Raw genomic sequence first — 21,089 nt, forward strand, 5'->3', positions numbered from 1 at the left:
TATCACAGAGAACAGAAGTTAGCAGACTTGTTAGCTTTTGAGTAGACGGGTTTCATTTAAAAACAGAAACCGAGGTTAGTCGAGTTATAAATTTACATGTGCTTTATTTTTGTTTTCTTTGAAAACAATGATTGTAATGATTTTTTTGTGTCTTCCGCTTCTTTTTGTATGAGCCTTAATGATATAGTAAATAAAGGCAACAGTAGTATACCGCTGTTCAAAACTCATAAATCTATGGACAAAAAACAAAATCGGGGTAACAAACTAAAACTGAGGGAAACGCATTCAATATTAGATGAGAACAACGACACAGCAACAGACTAAGCATTAGACAAAATCCGATGAGAATAACCAATATAACATCAAAACCAAATACATAAATTTGGGATAGAAAAGTACCGTGACACGTCTTATAGTAATGTGAATTCACACTCAAAAATAGGAGAAAACAAACGACACAACGGAAACACAACGTAAAAATGTTACACACACATAAACGAACTATGATAGTAAGACTCGTGGAATCAATCAGGAATGTGTTGTGAATCGAAAGGGTTTTAATATATTTTCTTTCGTGTTCTCATTCCTTTCTTTTGACAGCATTTGTAAATGCTTCATTAGTGATGTGACTTATTTTTGTTTTCGTATTGCATTAGAATTTCTTAATGCCATACTCCATCAAATACAGAACTCAAACAATTTTATCGAAACATCTAACTCCAACCTTTATGTGTTATAGTTAAACTAAGATTAGTTTTTGTATTTACATATTTTGTTAATAATACAAAAATGAAAATCTATATATTCACTAACCGTCCTCCTGAATTTTTAATAAATGTTTTGTTATTGATATTGATTGCATTGGTGTTGATTATTTTTACTGAGATGGGTCATTTACTATGCATAATTTTCAGTCTTGTTTCCGGCTTTTAGTATGAAATTCAAAACAGTGTAGCTGTGGCCATTGATTGACACATTAAAATCATTCATTGACTGGGACAATTTAGGTGAACGTTTGTATGTAACGACCAATGCTCACTATGTACTTTTTAAAGACACTTAAACTATGGGGTCACCAAAGGTTCTCAACACCTAAATAAGGTAATTCGAAAAATTAATCAGAAATAACACGATATTTTGATTTATATCAATTATATAAATCAAAACACAAAGGTTATTCCTGATTAATTTTTCGAATTATTTTATAATTAAAGGCGTTAAGAAACCTTTGTTGACCCCACAGTTTAAATGTCTATCGTAGGTACGTCATGAACAGTGGTTGTTACAGACAAACGTTCACGTAAATTGTCCCAGTCAATGGATGATTTTGATGGGTCAATCAATGGCCACAGCTACACTGTTTTGAATTTCATACTAACTTGATTAGATTCTTTAAGTAGTACAGCTCTTGTTATTTCTGTCTAATAGTCTGTTTGACCTTCTAACGATATCACAAAACAAAACAAATAACATGGATTATGTGTAATTTACTTTATTCATAGTTCCGATAAAACAAAACCGTCTTTGATGAAAACATAAAAATAACGTATTAACATTCATAATAAAAAAAGTACATAAAAATTTACACGCGGATATATAATCTAGTTTTATAATCGTAGTTTACATGTAGATAAACCCGGAAAATAGTTGTCCTCTCTAAGGAGGTATAATAGTTGGGGTTCTTACGATCTAAGTTTAATTTTGGACCCTTATTCCTAAACTATTGGGATAAAAACTCCCAAAATCAATCCCAACCTTCCTTTTATGGTCATAAACCTTGCGTTTAAATTTCAGATTTCCATTTACTTTTACTTAAGTTTGAGTGCGAAAACCAAATGTCTTTGGACGACGACGACGACGACACCAACGTCATACCAATATACGACCAAAAAAATTTCTTCGGTCGTATAAGAAGGCACACCAATCTGATAACGACAAACAAAATCAACAAAAATATCAAATAATAAGAGGTTCATTAAATTTTGCAAAGTATATCGGAAAACAAAGTCGTTGTCAAAACCACGAAAGACAACTCAAATGAATCGTATAATAGGTAAAGATACGTATATACGTTCGTGGTCTTATGGCAGTGAGGTTTAGGCGGGAATCTCAATAATCACGTGATATATAGAAATTATGATATCTTTCTTTATTCATCATCTTGCAAATACTGGATATTGATAAAATTTATTATGAATGAGTTTAATAGTTTAGGAATTCTTAGTTAAATCTTGTTTGACTTATTTAACAAAATTAATAGGTAAGCAATAACCGCTCCCTTAACGTGCGTACGTCGAGTGGAAATCTCTTTATACCAGAGCTATTTTTATATCTAATGAGTTTATATTTTGCGAAACAATTTTTTTGATAGACATTATTTACCAAAGTCAAAATTCTATCATAATCAAAGGCATATGTCGTCCCTTAGGAGCAACAAACCATGTTAGTTTTCAATTTTTTGTGTGCATTATATTACAAATAAATATTTTTAGAATTTGAAACGGCGTATTAAAAAGTGTCTTCACCACCAATGTCTTGACTTAACGAATAGTTTTTTGTTTTGTTTTATGAACTAATATAAAATTGTTTGGAAATTATTTATGTGTATAATTCACCGTCCAACAGCTTTCAGATTTTTTTTTAAAAATAGGCACTACCGCACAATACGCTTGATAATTCAGAGCATACCACATATGTTTAAAGATAACATGGAGCTAATACATTTTCCTATTAATATGAGTGTTGACCATTTCAGGATAGATCCTCTCTGGCGGCCGTCTTTGATGATGGATCGGCTTGAAAGTAACAACGCTTGGTCAGCACTTCATAAGGAACATTCATGTCATGTTTGGTTTCATTCCATTCAGTGGTTCTCAAGAAGAAAACATTGAATGTATTTCCCATAGGGTCTTATGTTTAAATAATCTCCCTCTGGTGGGTATCCTGGATGGATCGGCTTCTAACAACAACACTTAGTCAGCACCTCACAAGGAACATGCACTGGTTTGGTTTCATTCCGTACAGTAGTTCTCTGGAAGAAAACATTTTGCTATGTATTGTCCATAGGATCCTATATTAAATTAAGTCCCCTGCTAGTGGTCATCTTGAATGATGAATCGGCGCCAAAGAAACAACACTTGGTCAGCACCACATAAGGAACATTTACGCCATGTTTGGTTTCATACCATTCAGTGTTTCTAGAAGAAGGTCAAATGTAAAAGGCTAACGACGACGACGGACGACTAACACCAAGAGATGAGAAAAGCCCACTTGGCCCTTCGGGTATCCTAAATTGTTTTATTAACTCTCATGTTACAGGAAAGGGTGGGAAAATTTAACTCCCACATGAATAGAGGATATGCTGGAAACGAAGTGAAAGAATTATTGCCAATTTCCCAAATATTTGACTGCCTGGGTCAGAAGGTTGTTGAAATCTACTGAAATTTTGAGAATGTTATAGTCTACATATCAATAAAATAAAAATGCTCTACCGAAGACAATTTTGAAACAATACGTTAATATATTGCATCTAATGATACTAGTATCCCTAACCAAAATAATTTATCCAAAAGATATAAAATAGCTTTATTTTCGATAGAATGTGTGCATTGATTAAGAATGTCTTCATGTGGACAATATACACAAAGCAATACTCACTTCCGTGAATTTTCTTCAAGATTGAAGGTCTTTAAGTTTTTAACATGAAGAAAACATGGTACGCTCAATGCACGAGACATCTGATTCAATGTCCCCATTTCAAGTGGACGCATTTGCGAATTTATACGTCCCGCTCAGTCAAAGAAGGCGCTCGTTGTAGGATAGCAGTCCAGTTAACCATATTTTTTTACTTAATTTAACTCTCCGTTTGAACTGAGGAAGAGCTGATACAGCACCTATAGATAACATTGAAAACTCAAATTAGGTAAAATAAAATATATTCCGAATAGAAAGTAAATGGTGATAATTTTATATGGTTACAGGTACTTAGTATATCAAAGCATTTCACATTTGTTATTTTTACCACCACCCCCCTTTTTTCAAAAGATTTTTTTTTTCAATTTCTACAATAGTGAGGAGAAAAATTGTTTTGTTTTCTATATTGTGCTTATCCTCCAGGTTATCTGTGGATTATATATGTTTAAACTGGATAAAAACTGAAAAATAAAGGAAAAAAATACCAAATTTGAGCCAAAAGTGAAATGGAATGAGGAACCATAAGACATGATTATCATTACTTTTTATTCTGTAATAATTCTAATCTCATTCTGGACCTTTAAAAAAAGTACACCTATTTCATTTCCACGGTTGCAAAAAAAAAATTCAGTCTTTTAAAAAAATCACATTTTTTTTATTTTTGAGCTTGTTGCTATGGTGCTGATTTCGTTGCTATGCAAATTGTTTTATCTTTTTTCAATATTATTAAATAATTTTATTCGAAAAAATCATTAATACACTTCTTTTAAAAAATACACTGTGTTTTATTGTACCCTTTTTTATATTTCCACCAGAGCATATTACTTTCTATCTAATTATTACATCATTTTAGTGGTATTTTGAACCTCAAAAGTGTGTTAACATTGAGTCTTGTTGCTATGGCAACGCATGGGACAAAACAAAAACCACTTGGCAGAAAAAAGTTTTTTATCATATACTACAATATGACAATTGTTTGGAGTGATTTTGAAACAACCCATTTACCACCCCCTGCATGGTCCTTACGAAGAACTGTACTTTAAAATATTTTCTTAAATTGAGCAATTCAGTCAGTTATGTCTTGAAAGGAATATATTTCTGGGAGTCAGAGAAAATAATTTCTGCCTTTTCATGAAGACCACTTTTTCTGAGTGAAACTGCAAGTATTTGATGTGCTGACCATTTTTGGGTAAGAATTGTAGTGTCTACATATTTTTGAATTCTGTGTGTACACTTTCTTGCCTTGTAAATGTCACACGTATCAATGTAAATACTCGTAAGTAAATAAAGGGCAGCTATTCGTCCGTCTACATACATGTTTTGACTTTTACTTTGAGTTCCACTTTCAAAGATGTCAATTTGCATCAGCACTTCATCATCCGGACGAGGTTGTGAAATAACAGTGGCTTTCTTCAGATGTGATATTACTTCATTTAATGAAGACTTCGACGTAAGCAGAAAATTTCCAAAAGCAAAATGCAAACTAGGCGAGTTTGTTATCAAACTATTAGCAGTTTTAAAATTTGTCATTGCCTCATTAAAATATCGTTTCTTTGATTCCGTCTCCGTACTTGTTTGATACTTATAACCGAATAAACACGCGATGTTTGAAAAAACCTCGGGATAACAATCTTTGACAAGTTTGAAATCATTTTCAATCATTATTTGGTTCAGTCGAAGAGCTTTCTCTACATCTCCTGTCTTCATGTGGTTTGTTGCAAGTGGTTTTAATAGTTCTGGTATACTGACGGCAGAAAAGGCCACTGATGCAGTCTTGATGTAGGGCTTCATGCATTTGTTTAATGCAACAATTTTTTGAAAACATTCGGTGTCTATAGCTGTTGATAAATTTAAAATTCCAACTTTATAGAGAGTTTGTACAAAAGCAGTATAGATTGTTAACATCTGGTATAGTTCAGTTTTATTTGACATTCCACTCATTTCCTCAAAGAGTTTAAGCTTACAGCATACCAGACTTATCGACTGAAACACATTTTCCTTGAGAATTGATATTTCTTTCTTAGTGGCGTCTATGTCACCCTTTTCTCTGTGGGAAATTAGATTGTTAGGAGGTACAAAGTAATTTGGTATACTGTAGTGTTCAAGAGCCTTTATAATATAGTCTAAAAGTTCGACCATTTTTTCACCAATCGGTTTTTCGGACCAATCAGCAGGTCCGTACATTTGTTCACAAAACCAAAACATCATATTCTTTACGTGGTAAGATGTCAAAATACTTTTCGTAGATAATCCCGCTTTTAAAAGAAGTTTTAGAACCGAATAACACGATTTCTGACAGGGTAGAAGAGAAGCAGACAGTTTTCTCTCTGCCGAGTTGAAGGACACTCTCCACTCTAGGTTGGCTTCCTTACTAAGATGGTGTCCAACAGGCACAACTGCGCATTCATCTACAATTAAGATGAAATGTTTTTAAATGCACGATTTATGAAACAATGGGACATTTTATTACAACACTTGGTCAGGACCTCACAAGGAACATTCATGCCATGTTTTATTTCATTCCATTTATTAATGGTTCTCTCAAAGTAGACATTTGTATGTGTTTCCCATAGGGTCCAATGTTACACTTCGTCCCTCTCGAGCTCTGGCAGCCATCTTGGATGATGGATCAGATTCAAAGCCACAACACTTGGTCAGCACCTCATAAGGAACATTCATGCCATGTGTGATTGCATTCCATTCAGTGGTGCTCTAAAAGAAGACATTTGTATGTATTGTCCATAGTGTCCTAATGTTAAACGAAGTCCCCCGCTGATGGCATTCTCGAGGGCTATGCATACCCTCCTAATCCGTCATTGATCAAAACAATTAATATACCTTGAACAATGTCTTCAACCAGTTCCTCATTCGGCCATCCACCTGGTTTGTGTCTTTTTGTCCAATTTAGTGCAATACTTGGCCAAGACATACATGGAAACGCATGGACAAAGTCATATGAATAACCTTCAGGTTCATGCTCGAAGTTCGATAATGCAGGACCAGACACTGTATACGTGGACTTCTGTCTCTTATACAGAATTTCTTCATCCTCCATTTGTTCAGGGATTACTTTCATTCTAAATATATTGTTTGGAAGAAATCCTTCTACTGTTATATGTTGGTTAAAGTCACACTTTTCTTGTTTGCTTTCCAGTATTGATCGTCCAGTATTTGTTATCAATAATTTTACATAGCCTGGATTGGTAGCAGCTATCATGATTCCAAAGGTTTGCACTGACTTTCGAAGGTCATTGAGGTCATTTTCATTATTTGGTTTGTCTGTTTCATCTTGTATAACATAGTTCACATAAGTCATCATGAAGTCAAAGTCAATAGGAGGATAAAATTTGTAACGCCCGGGTGAATTTTCAAATATTCGGCTTAAATGTAAATCATCGAATGAACTTCCTGTTTGAGCTACCATACCCTCTCCTTTTGATATCTCGTTTAAATACTTCACAAAAGTAAGAAACTGTTGTCTTATCAAGTTGAAAACAGTACGAGACGGTTCGTGTTGCTTAATGAGTAGAGAGATACACTCGCAAAATAATCCAGTTACTTCGTTGTTTTGAAGATTCGCCATACTTTACATCTCAGCTTTACATGTAGATTTATCAGATCACGGATAAAAATAGAATTCGTTATGTATGGAAAGCCGATATTGACAATTTTAAAATTTCCATTCGTATTTTTTTTTATTTGACGAAAATAAAGCTTTCTCTTACCTATAGGCCCCTACTTCTACCAAATATATATTCAATTTAACTGGGTCGTAAAAGTATTCATTGTAAACAATATTATCAATGGACATATCAATATGGTATAGGTTCTTTGGAAAGAATCTATAATACTAAAATAATTTCAATTTGTTTGCCGGCACGAGGTAAAACATCGAATCAAAGAATTTAACTTTACCTATACTAATACAGGACAATGCTGTTGATTTAAACATACTCTATTCCAGGTTCAAACAGAAAGAAGAGAAAACTGTACATCTTATAATCGGCATGACTTTTATATCAGATGGCAATACCAATACTAAAATAAGGCTTACGCATATTTATATACTTTAATATAACCGCGATAGCACGGGTGTGTTTTAATCTAAAAATTAACCGTTCCCTGGTGTCGGTTTCCCAAAAAAAACACCTTACGACTTAGATTGATCGTAATTCCGTATACTCAAGTTTTTTTTGTGCGACTCATGTACACCAGTTTCAATAGCAGTAATGTGTGATTTAAAAATATTTTCAAAAAAAAAATAAACTAGAGGCTCTCATGCAAGAGCCTGTGTCGCTCACCTTGGTCTATGTGCATATTAAACAATGGACACAGATAAATTCATCACATAATTGTGTTTTGGTGATGGTGATGTGTTTGTAGATCTTACTTTACTGAACATTCTTGTTGCTACAATTATCTCTATCTATAATGAACTTGGCCCAGAAATTACAGTGAAAAATATTTTCAAAAAATTTACAAAATTTATGAAAAATGCTAAAAATTAACAATAAAGGGCAATAACTCCTTAAGGGGTCAATTGACTATTTTGGTCATGTTGACTTATTTGTAGATCTTGTTTTGATGAACATTATTGCTGTTTACAGTTTATCTCTATCTATAATAATATTCAAGATAATAACAAATAATGACAAAATTTCCTTAAAATTACCAATTCAGGGCAGTAACCTAACAACGGGTTGTCCAATCCATGTGAAAATATCAGAACAGATAGATCTTGACCTAATAGACAGATTTTCTCTAAATGCTTCGGTTTTTGAGTTATAAGCCAAAAACTGCATTTTACCCCTATGTTCTATTTTTAGCCGTGGCAGCCATTTTGGTTGATTGGCTGAGTCACCGGACACATTTTTTTTAATTAAATACCCCAAAGATGATTTTGGCCAAGTTTGGATAATTTGGCCCAGTAGTTTCAGAGGAGAAGATTTTTGTAAAAGATTTCTAAGATTTATGAAAAATGGTTAAAAATTGACTATAAAGGTCAATAACTCCTAAAAGGGTCAACTGACCATTTTGGTCATTTGACTTATTTGTAAATCTAACTTTGCTGAACATTATTGCTGTTTACAGTTAATCTCTATCTATAATAATAATGCATTTCACCCCTATGTTCTATTTTTAGCCATGACGGCCATCTTCGTTGGTTGGCCGGGTCACGCCACACATTTTTAAAACAAGATACCCCAATGATGATTGTGGCCAAGTTTGGTCTAATTTGGCCCAGTAGTTTCAGAGGAGAAGATTTTTATAAAAGATTACTAAGATTTACGAAAAAATGGTTAAAATTTGACTATAAAGGGCAATTACTTCTAAAGGGGTCAACTGACCATTTCGTTCGTGTTGACTTATTTGTAAATCTTACTTTGCTGAACATTATTGCTGTTTACAGTTAATCTCTATCTATAATAATATTCAAGATAATAACCAAAAACAGCAAAATTTTCCTGAAAAATACCAATTCAGGGGCAGCAACCCAACAACGGGTTGTCGGATTCATCTGAAAATTTGAGAGCAGAAAGATCTTGACCTGATAAACAATTTGATCCCATATCCGATTTGCTCTAAATGCTTTGGTTTTTGTGTTATAAGCCAAAAACTGCATTTCACCCCTATGTTCTATTTTTAGCCATGACGGCCATCTTCGTTGGTTGGCCGGGTCACGCCACACATTTTTAAAACAAGATACCCCAATGATGATTGTGGCCAAGTTTGGTCTAATTTGGCCCAGTAGTTTCAGAGGAGAAGATTTTTATAAAAGATTACTAAGATTTACGAAAAAATGGTTAAAATTTGACTATAAAGGGCAATTACTTCTAAAGGGGTCAACTGACCATTTCGTTCGTGTTGACTTATTTGTAAATCTTACTTTGCTGAACATTATTGCTGTTTACAGTTAATCTCTATCTATAATAATATTCAAGATAATAACCAAAAACAGCAAAATTTTCCTGAAAAATACCAATTCAGGGGCAGCAACCCAACAACGGGTTGTCCGATTCATCTGAAAATTTCAGGACGGATAGATCTTGACCTGATAAACACTTTTAACCCGTCAGATTTGCTCTAAATGCTTTGGTTTTTGAGTTATAAGCCAAAACTGCATTTTACCCCTATGTTCTATTTTTAGCCATGGCGGCCATCTTGGTTGGTTGGCCGGGTCACGCCACACATTTTTAAATACCCCAAAGATGATTGTGGCCAAGTTTGGATTAATTTGGCCCAGTGGTTTCAGAGAAGAAGATTTTTGTAAAAGATTTCTAAGATTTACGAAAAATGGTTAAAGATTGACTATAAAGGTCAATAACTCCTAAAGGGGTCAACTGACCATTTTGGTGATGTTGACTTATTTGTAAATCTAACTTTGCTGAACATTATTGCTGTTTACAATTTATCTCTATCTATAATAATATTCAAGATTATAACCAAAAACAGCAAAAATTCCCTAAAATTACCAATTCAGGGGCAGCAACCCAACAACGGGTTGTCGGATTCATCTGAAAATTTGAGGGCAGAAAGATCTTAACCTGATAAACAATTTTCTCACGTCAGATTTGCTCTAAATGCTTTGGTTTTTGAGTTGTAAGCCAAAAACTGCATTTTACCCCTATGTTCTATTTTTAGCCAGGGTGGCCATCTTGGTTGGTTGGCCGGGTCACGCTACACATTTTTTAAACTAGATACCCCAATGATGATTGTGGCCAAGTTTGGTTTAATTTGATTCAGTAGTTTCAGAGGAGAAGATTTTTGTAAAAGTTAACGACGACGGACGCCGGACGCCAAGTGATGGGAAAAGCTCACTTGGCCCTTCGGGCTAGGTGAGCTAAAAATAGATTATAATTATTATACGATAAAATATTTCAAGGTACTTGTACATATATGTGGTGTTTCTAAAAAATTAAGGAATAGGCATTATACTTGATTCTATATCATATAAAAGCAAATGTGGGATAAAGAAAATATAAGTATAATATTTCTCTAAATCGCCTGAATATCAGATACAGCCTCCTAGGTGATGGATAGGATCCGGTAGATACTCAATCAGGCCTAAAATCTGACAAAGTTGATGATGCACCTACTCGCAACTATCATTTTTTGTATTCACTGGACCGTGAAATTGGGGTCAAATATCAAATTTTGCATTTAAGCTAGAAAGATCATATCATAGGACACATGTGTACTAAGTTTCAAGTTTGTTGGACTGCATCAACAAAAGCTACCTTGACCAAAAATTGACAGATGGATGGACGAACGAACGCACAGTCCGAAAAACATAATGCCTATAAATGGGGCATACAAATCAACTTCTTGTGGTCCAAACCCAATCCTTTTGACTAGAGGATAGTTCCTGGACCCTCCCCTCAGCTTCAAATTCCCAATAATAAAGAGCGCCATCAGTTTGGCTTATGGTATGTTTAGATGCGCAGACACGTCAGGGAAGAGTGCAACACTCTTTGAACAAAAAAAAAAACTTTGCAAAATCTCGCGGAGGGTTCATAGTTACAATACAAAAAAATATCTGATTTTATAAAAAAAAATACCATCATTCCCATTGACAGTTATAATTCTAGACCTTCATTTCAGTCCACCCATTCTAAAATTTCTTTGTTTTCGTCCTGGTTACGCCTGATATATTTACCTGTATATTATGCAACCCTCTATCATTCAATCGTGTGGTTACTGTTTCGGTTTCGGTTTCTCTCCTGTATGTGCTTTCACAGAAGTAAATGTATTAGTAATGAGATTGCTCATCTGTGGTGCGGTATCAACATGAATTATAACATACCTTTCTTAAAATCACTGTTGAAAAAATATAATAAATATATAATGTTACATGAAACTGCTCGAGGTTTCAACTACTTCAGGCAAAGTTGACCGCCGATGGATTTAGCTATTATTCGAAGTCCGTTTATATTCATACGGCTCTTCACGTGATTTTAATATTACACATTGATGAATTTTCACAATAGCTTTGAGAGTTCCTGGTAATGCAGAATCCAGTATAGCACTTCGGGTACGATTTATAAAATCTTGTTTTAATTTCCTATTTCGTTCCAGTAAGTTAAACAGTGCAGGTGATTTGTCCGCTTCTCCTTGGTGGGCCACATAGGTGAAGTTAGAACCATACGATATGTAAGAAATGATGAAGGAGTCGTCAAGTGGTTATTAGAGATAGTGATTAAAGCAAACGAACAACTTCTCCGAGATTATCAAAATAGGTGAATCATCACACAGGATGTTGTAAAAACAGAAAGAATAATGCATCCTACAAATACAAACAACAAATGAAACAAGTTCTGACAAAGATATAATATAACATTAATACCGAACTCCGAGGAAAATTAATAACGAAAAGTCAACAACCAAAATCTCTAACGACTGAATAACAACTGTCATATTCATGACTTGGTACAGTCATTTTGTTAGGTAGAAAATAGTGGACAACTTGTTTTAAAGTAGCTAGTTAAACCTCTTTTTTTAGTATGATAGTCGCATACATTTTCAATATTAACAACAATGTGTTAATAAAATAAACGGATGTAATAGGTGCAAATGTCAAAAAAAGGGATACAACAGGCAACATTGTATAATCTTAAAGGCTGTCAAACAAAAAAATATTTCAACAAAGAAATTCAATAAGGCATATTAAAAAAGCCCATTAGCAAAAAACAAAAGACACAAATACAAAAACTAACCTTAGCATGTACATTGTTCTTTTATTTTTCTTTGTGCTATTATTAATATTACTTTAATTTACTGTTTGGTCTGTTTTCTGAGATTTCCATTTGACGTGGCTCGGTACTTATACATTCCGTCGATGTGTTGTTTGTATTATCTTTCATTTATGCTGGTGTGTTTTGTACGTGTGACTTTTTGTGTTTCTTTAGTACATATGACGTGGCTCTGTACTTTTAAAGATCCCGCCATTATGTTATTGATCTATTATAATTTTAAAAATACTTTGAAAATCCCCCAGAACTAGAAATTAAATTAAAGATAAACAGACACGGCTTTTTCCGCCTCATTTTAGACTTATACCTCGAATTTGACATACACATTGGTTTTAATAGCTTCCTTGTGAGCAGCCATCCTCTATCAAGAAAATCATGATAGGAAATGCAAGCACGGGAATATCGTATCAATTGGGAGATATATACCCCGTATGTAGGTGCGGCTGGAATGTTGCTACTTAGAAAAGGAAAGTTCACAATTGGAAAGCTGAAATCATCTCTTTTGTCGTAAAGTTTCGTTTTTAACCGACCCTCACTGTCAATTTCTTGATGCAAGTCAAAATATGAGGCCGACTTAATAGTATCTGGTGTATCCTTTATCTCTAGTTCAATGGGATAGATGCGTTCAACATAGTCACCAAATTTTGAATCTATATAGCGAAAATTAAGACTTCTTGTCTTTCTTCCTAAGAAGTTCCTGTATGAAGTCAGCCTCATAATAATAAAGAAACATGTCGGCAAGAAGAGGGGCACAATTGGTTCCCATTGGAATGCCGATAGTCTGTTGAATAAATGATCACAAATGATATCGGATATGTTTCTTACGTCATAACTACCATCCCCTTCCCTTTCACGAATCTGACCTACCGAATTAAACCATTTACCGGATTTGTTATAAGTAACATGAGGAACAAGACGGGTGCCACGTGTGGAGCAGGATTTGCTTACCCTTCCGGAGCACACGAGATCACCCCTAGTTTTTGATGGGTTTCGTGTTGCTTATTCTTTAGTTTCTATGTTGTGTCATGTGTACTATTGTTCGTCTTTTTTTCATTTTTAGCCATGGCATTGTCAGTTTATTTTTGATTTATGAGTTGCCTCTTTCACAATTGATTTATGATGGTTTTGATGTATACTTTTTTGAATAGATTCTGTGTACTGACGTTGTTTATAGATTTTTTGCACAACACACTGAGTTTGACCTCCAAAACCGTGTCTCAGATTTTTCCTATTGTATTTCATTCTCTCATAAATCTTCAATGAAGTTTGCAACATCAATTCATAAGAGACCACTAAATTCAATTGGGTATAAAATTTGTTCTATTGATGTTTTTGGAAATCTGAGACACAGTTTTGGAGGTCAAGCTGTGTTGTACAAGAATCTATAAAATATTTTGGGATGCTATGAAGAACAAAGACGCTAAATTCATTCAAGTGTGGACATCTTTGTAGTCTTTGTGCCGTGTTTGGAAAGGAGTAGGTCCGGTAAGACCCCCTTTTGGCCCCAAAATATAGCAGTTTTACAAAATTGTTAAAATGTAAACTTTTATTTATTAATTGAACAGCAGAATGCTTCTTTTACATAAATATGGGCTGTTTTTGACAATACAATGCACATATATCGGGTACTAGCACCATTAAGTCATGCTAAATCACAAAAATCTTCACAATTCTAGCATTTTAGTTAAATTTTAGACGGTTTTCGTGCAAAACGAAAGTGGCCGCATTCGTGTTCATCCTTAATATTAAAATGTAAGTTGTATTTTATGATAATACATAACATATATAAAGGTTGAGGATGAACACGGATGCGGCCATTTTCATTTTTGACAAAAAAACATCTGAAAAGTGACTTTTTTTGGCATATTTGGTAGATTTTTCATATTTGAGCTTGAATCGGATCGTTTTAAATTTAACCTTTTCACTGCCAAAATTTTTCAAAATCCAAAATAACGTTACACCTATGACGTTGCTAAATTTTACTACAACGTCGACGAATGCCATTGAAAACCTTGTACAAATGCAGTGTAAACGTTACGCTGCACACATCTGTCATCTTCAATAAATCAAGTTCAAAATATACTGAATTGATGCAAATTTTGTTTGGCATATACTAATGTACAAAAATTCTTAATATCGAAAGTAAATAAGATTTTTAAATAAATAATAGGCTACAATATCCTGAATATGTGTGAAATGTAACGATTACGAATATTAGTGAAAGAGATTTGCATTTACCCTTGATGCCTTCTGAGAATCCGTCTACAGAATTTTGATTAAAACCTATGGGTTGTTGCTATTAAACATTTCTGTTAAAATTATGTGAAAATATAAGGGGGTCACCGTATTCCTTTTTTTCAGTTGAAAATATTCAGTCACACTTTCGTAGCGTGGAAAAGGTAAAAAAAAAAATAATAATTTTAACGACGTAAAATTCTATCACTCATATACATAAATGATGAAGACAGCAAATATGAATCCGGTGACCCCTTAATATATTCCTATCGTTAAAATGAAAATGTTTCCAGCAACAGAATATTATTTTTGAATAGACTTCTGTGGACAGATTTTCGGAAAATTTCAATTTACAGTGGGAAAAGCATATTCTCTGACGCGTTTTCCTTTGCACGTAATCGACATAAACTTGGAAGTTTTAAAACTTCTTATTTATATATTTTTTTTTAACATTCTGACGATTCCAACGAATTATATGAATGCGTACTAATTTTCAACAAAATCTGAAATATCTTGCTTGAAAGTGAGTTCGAATCCGAACCTAATTTACTTGGGTAGTCAGGTTTTTCTTTCTTTGCCGAGTCTGTGTTTTTTTTCTCATGGAACTGTTGCTTCATGTTCTTATTAAAACTGTGCATCACAAAAAAGAAAGGAGTGTTGAATGTTGCGTTTAATTTCAAAAATAAATCAAGAAAATATTGTCCAATTACGCATTCTTTGCCTTAAAAAAAAGTATACATTATTAGGTCAAATTTATTTATGAAATTTTTATAAATTGGGTTACGTTCAAAGGAATAATAATCATGCAAACGAATGCAGCCCTTTTGAGAGTAACGAATCTTATGCAAATAAAGGATCCTCATAGAAACCACGACTACGGATTCACAATGGAAAATAATCTTCGATATTGTGAAGGTCAGGATTATACAGTGCAATCACAACAAAAGGTAGGACAGTCTGGTATTTTGGAAAGATTTTTGATTCCGCTAATTGAAACACGTAATTTCGAATGAATGCGGTTGGTAGTTTAAAAAATTTCGACCAAAACCATGGTATCAATTTTACCTGACGGCAACTATACATATTTATATGTATACTGTTATAACTAATACAACAGAGGAAATTTAAAAAAAATACTTTTAAGTTATACTTTTTTGGAACTTAACTTTTTGTCAACTTCTTCGGGTAAACAATTAACACTGCATGCAGATTTGAAAAAAAGAAAAACGTTTAGTCTGTGGGAGTAAGTAATAAAAGACTTAAATTGATGTCAGAAATGAATAAGAAATTTTAGACACAGTCTAGGGCATCTTCTTGACATAGGTATAACAAAATGGAACCATTTAATGGAGAATACTTTGATCTAATCATGTTTAGAATATTGTATGCAAAGTTACTTGTAAACTGGTAAAATATTATATGTGAGTGGCTCTTGAATTTGTGTGAGGTGACCAAAATCTTGGCTTGTATATATAGTTCAAGTCCGGCAATTTCGTGTGCCTTTAAGTCCAATGAGCGGACTCCGGACGGATTGAAATACCGTAAAGCATCATATAATTGTACATACAGTTGTCTTATCGGCATGATATTACTATACATGTATTTTTGCACGAGCTAAATCTTTATCAAAAGCAAACAAATTAGAGAAACTTTTTATCAATGCATCACAAGATTGTTCTGTTTTTCGTTTAATATATTTTACATAATGTCTGTTCCTGTCTCGGGATGTTTCTTGAATAGTCAGAAACATGCATGAACAAATCAAAACAACTTCAGGACATGACCCTTTACCAAGACTTGGTGCTCATCCTTATTGGTCACGGCTAAGTACATTACCAAGCGGGTTTTGTTAAATATGTATAGAGGCGATTATTTGATCTTCTGAGGAGGAGGGGAGACAGTTTTCCGGATTGATATTCTTTTTTCATTTTTTGCTAGTACAAATTGTTTTCATTCATACTTGTTCCCTTTATTGTAATGCATTTTGTTGGAGAAAATATTCATCTTAACAACGACTTGGGCCTCGTTATTCATAATGCCAATAATATTCATTTTCACATTCCTACCAGCCCTATTCTCCCATCCTCAGAATTTTAAATGGTCATCCCTAAAGACTGGATTTCGTTGACCGTCAACGGTATGCATGACTTCGTAATGGCTATGGCCGCTCCTTACTGTTGCATAAGTTTACAAAAAAAGATAAAGAAATACTTTCAGAATATATGTTAAAAGCGGGAAAAAATTAACAAGAAAATGGGTCCTTTATATCATAAATTATAAATATGTTTGTTTAAGTAAAACACTTGATAAATTTCATGCTTCCGTAGCCCTTTTCTGGATTCACTCTCATCATGCAGAAATATGCTTAAAATTAAATATTCAAAAGCAAAGAATGTTTAAGAAGCGAAACATGTGAAGACAGTACATGATCAAAAGTATTCGTCACATATTTATTTCATGTAAAAACAACTTTTTTTCTAAAAAAAAATTTTTTGGACAAAAAAAAATCCCAATAGAAAATAAAAAAGCTCCACAACAAAAATATAATCAATTGAAGAAATAAACCTGTGAAAATTTGGCACCAAATTGCTTATTATGAAAAAACGTAGTTATATATGATATATAAAGTGAAAGATATTCTTATGGACCAAATGATAAAAAAGACCAATCTGTCTTCGTTCAACCTAATATGTCTTATTGAAATTATCAACAATATAAACATAAGAAGATATGGTATGATTACCAATGTAGCAATTACCAAACATCTTCTTTGAGACCATTTGACGTGATGAATGAAATCATAAACCACCGTACGGCCTTCAAGACCTTCAACAATGATGAGCAAAACCGATATCGTACAGTAAGGATCCGAAATGACAAAGTGTGAAACATTTAAAACAACAACAAAACAAACAAAAAAAACCACAACGGATTGATTAACGAACATCAAAATTCAGATATATTAGCTACACATACATGACATCATTGTAACGTCATAAAAATAGCTAAATGACGTCATGAAAAATGAAAAAATGAAACGAGAATGAAATGGCATTGACAGAACATCATTAAGTTATGCTTTTATTGCTAAAATCAATATTTATTTTATTAACCTTAACCATCGGCCATATCGGCCCATTGGCAGTTAAAGAACAACTAAATCGGCCCAATCGGCCCTTTGGCAGTTAAAGACAACGTCAATCGGCCCGATCGGCCCATTGGCAGTTAAAGGTAACGTCAATCGGCCCAGATCGGCCCGCTGGCAGTATAAGGGTTAAATGGCACAATCAGTTAAAATCTTTCACGTAAACTAATTGAATCAAATAAAATAGACACTTAAGTGTTTAAAAAGTTGTCAAAATCTTTCGTCAGATGAACCTGAAATTTGAGGCCAAAATCGGTCCTTACCGGACCTACTCCTTTTAAAATTGTTCCAAATACTTAGTACTCAAACATTTACTTGCCACTCGACTGGGTCTGTGTACGTGCTATTATTGAAGAAGGATATCAGTTATCCGAAATATCTAATATTTGTTCATTTTATAGTTATTTAATGGTGATGTTGTACCCTTTTTGACTTGTTATATATATATATATATATATTAAAAATTAAATACACAAAAAGAGTTTTAAAAGCAGCATTGTCTAGCGCTTTCATCCATCTTGGGACTTTTCAAGACTATGAACGTCGTTATGAACGTCGTTATGGGGAACACATTAGTATTATGACGTAACGTCATTGTTCGTAAAATATTAGTAGTATGACGCAACGTTATTGTTCATGTAACTACTAAGCATTAAGCTTGGCGTCAAACACTTTTATAAATTTTCTTTCTAGTTCTTTACGGTATTCTTCTGTTGGTTCTGTACATTTGAAGAACGGGAAAAATTTGAATTTTCCTCCCGCACAAATATCTAAATGTTCGCTCAACGGAATTTGTCTGTACTCGGGTTGCCGTATTTGCTGTTTATGGATCCTGACCCGTTCACACACACTATTTCCTGTTTGACCGATGTAGTTTTCTTTACAGTTGACACATGTTATACAATAGATTACATTTTCTGATTTGCAAGTCATATTTGCGTTTACTGTAAATTTCTTACCGTTTTTGAAATATTTCGTACTGCCTATTTCTAAGTAAATATAATTGTCTCTGGAACATACTCCACAGCGTGAATCGCCACAAATTTGTACGGATGATATCTTCTTAACTATATCAAATCGCGCTTTTGTAAGTTGGCGTTTCAAATTTTTCGGTTGTCTTCTACTATAAATGATCGATTCTTCTGTTACCAAATTTTTCATTGTTTCACTTTGATGTAGAATCGGAAAATTCGATTTTATAAACTTGAAGGCATTTGGTAATGACGGATCATGAGTAGTCACAAACGGGAGGATATCATCATCGGTTGTATGTTCCTTCGGTGTCCTTAGTTGATTTGTAGACATTTTATTTGTCCTCTCGATACTGTCATCTATAAGTTTTAATGGATATTTCTGCTGTAAGAGATACATCTTCAGTTCTTCTAACCTTCTTTTGCGAAGAGTTTTATCTAATACAATTGAACATACTCGTCTTGCCATACAATATGGAATGTTTCTTTTTGTATGTGATGGGTGGCATGATTCAAAATTTACTCTGACCTATAACTGCTTAAATTTAAAACTGTAGGTGTTGGATGGAGTGATATTTCATTGGCAATAATACCACATCATCTTATGTTTATACAAGTATAATAATATTTCAGCAAATTGATATGTTTAATCTAAATGCATATATATACTATATGCACTTGTCCAAAGTCAGGAGCCTATTTTTAGTGCAAGACAAGAAATGTGTTTATGTTCTAGAAAAATAAAAAAAAATATTGATATATACTACCTTTTCGTACTCTTAAAAAGCAAGCACCAGGCGTATAAGTTAACCTATTGCAAAAAGTCTCTCAGAAACAAACCTCATAAAAAACATTAATTTTGACCAATGAACCATTAAAAATAGGTCACATTCAACTGACAACTACCAGACAGACAAACACAGCTGATAATTATTCCATTAACAAAATATAGTTCTTCTATCCCCATAGTATTTGCAAAAACAGGCCAAATCACAGAAATTCAACATTGATCAATGAACCATGAAAATAAGGTCAAGGTTGGATGAAACTATCCAGACAATTATATATACCTTAAAATCATTCAGTAAACCAAATATAGTTCACCTCTTCCTTATAGTTTCTGAAAAAACAGACAAAATCAGACAAAAAATAACACTGAACAATGAAAATGAGGTCAAGGTCAGACAATTACTGTCAAAGAGACAAGTATACCTTACAAATATTCCATACACCAAATATAATTGATTGAATGCTGATAGTATCTGAGAAATAGCCCAAAACACAAAAAAATAACTTTGACCACTGAAACATGAAAATGAGGTCAAGGTTTGATGACACCTGCCATGTACACCTTACAATCATTCCAATTTCCATACACCAAATATAAAAGGCCTAATAGCTTATATATAGTATCTGAGATATGGACTTGACAACAAAAATTTAATCTTGTTCACTGATCCATGAAATGAGGTTGAGGTCAAGTGAAAACGGTGTGACAGGCATAAGGACCTTGCAAGGTAAGCACATACCAAATACAGTTATCATATTACTTATAATAAGAGAGAAATTAACATAAAAAAACAAAAAAAACTTTTTTTTTCAAATAGTCATCACTGAATCATGAAAATGAGGTCAAGGACAATAGTCATATGACAGACAGAGAAATTGTAATATAAGGCATCTGTATACAAGGCTCCACTGAAAGGGCATACTGTGACCTATAATTGCTTATATTAGTGACATTTTGTTTTAAATGGAGAGTTGTCTCATTAGCAATCATACCATATCTTCATATGAATAAATAAATTTATATACTTATGATAAGTACAAAATAAATGATAATCTAAGTGTTATATTTTTAAAACTGAAGTAGATGCCCCTCCACCGACATGAGTGTAAATAATGTATTTATACAATTTTATATCTTGTAGAAGTATCATTAATGAAATGAAACACCACAAAAAGGTTGCAGTTACTACCACTACCACTACAGGTATGGCCAGCACACAGCTGGGATTTGAGGCTACTACCCTCCATCACTGGTCTGGTATATTGATTGGATGTGCGGTACATCATAGACCAAATGAAGGAATTATATGACCATGATGACCGATTTGCTGCTGCTAAATTGAGAATCGAGCAAACGGAGTGTTTAATGATTGATGAAATTAGTATGTTGTCCAGAAAAATTCTTGAACTGCAGGCATGTTCGAAGAAATGAAAACATGTTCAAAAATAACTTTTCAAATATGAAATTTTGTTATGGGGTGTACACTGGAAGATATTGAATGGATA

The 21,089-nt window shown here is 33.5% G+C and overlaps 1 protein-coding gene across 1 annotated transcript; it reads right to left on the reverse strand.

The window, feature by feature from the left end:
- Positions 1–4,740: 4,740 nt before the first annotated feature.
- LOC139496926 (uncharacterized) lies at positions 4,741–7,325 on the reverse strand. Its single transcript, XM_071285125.1, has 2 exons — positions 6,532–7,325; positions 4,741–6,101 (listed from the first exon to the last, which is right to left on the reverse strand). Exons 1-2 carry the CDS (start codon positions 7,274–7,276, stop codon positions 4,768–4,770), a joined length of 2,079 nt encoding a protein of 692 aa, XP_071141226.1. The 5' UTR covers positions 7,277–7,325; the 3' UTR covers positions 4,741–4,767.
- Between the last annotated feature and the right edge of the window lie 13,764 nt (positions 7,326–21,089).

Source organism: Mytilus edulis, chromosome 1 (assembly GCF_963676685.1).
Source record: "Mytilus edulis chromosome 1, xbMytEdul2.2, whole genome shotgun sequence".
NCBI lineage: Eukaryota > Metazoa > Mollusca > Bivalvia > Mytilida > Mytilidae > Mytilus > Mytilus edulis.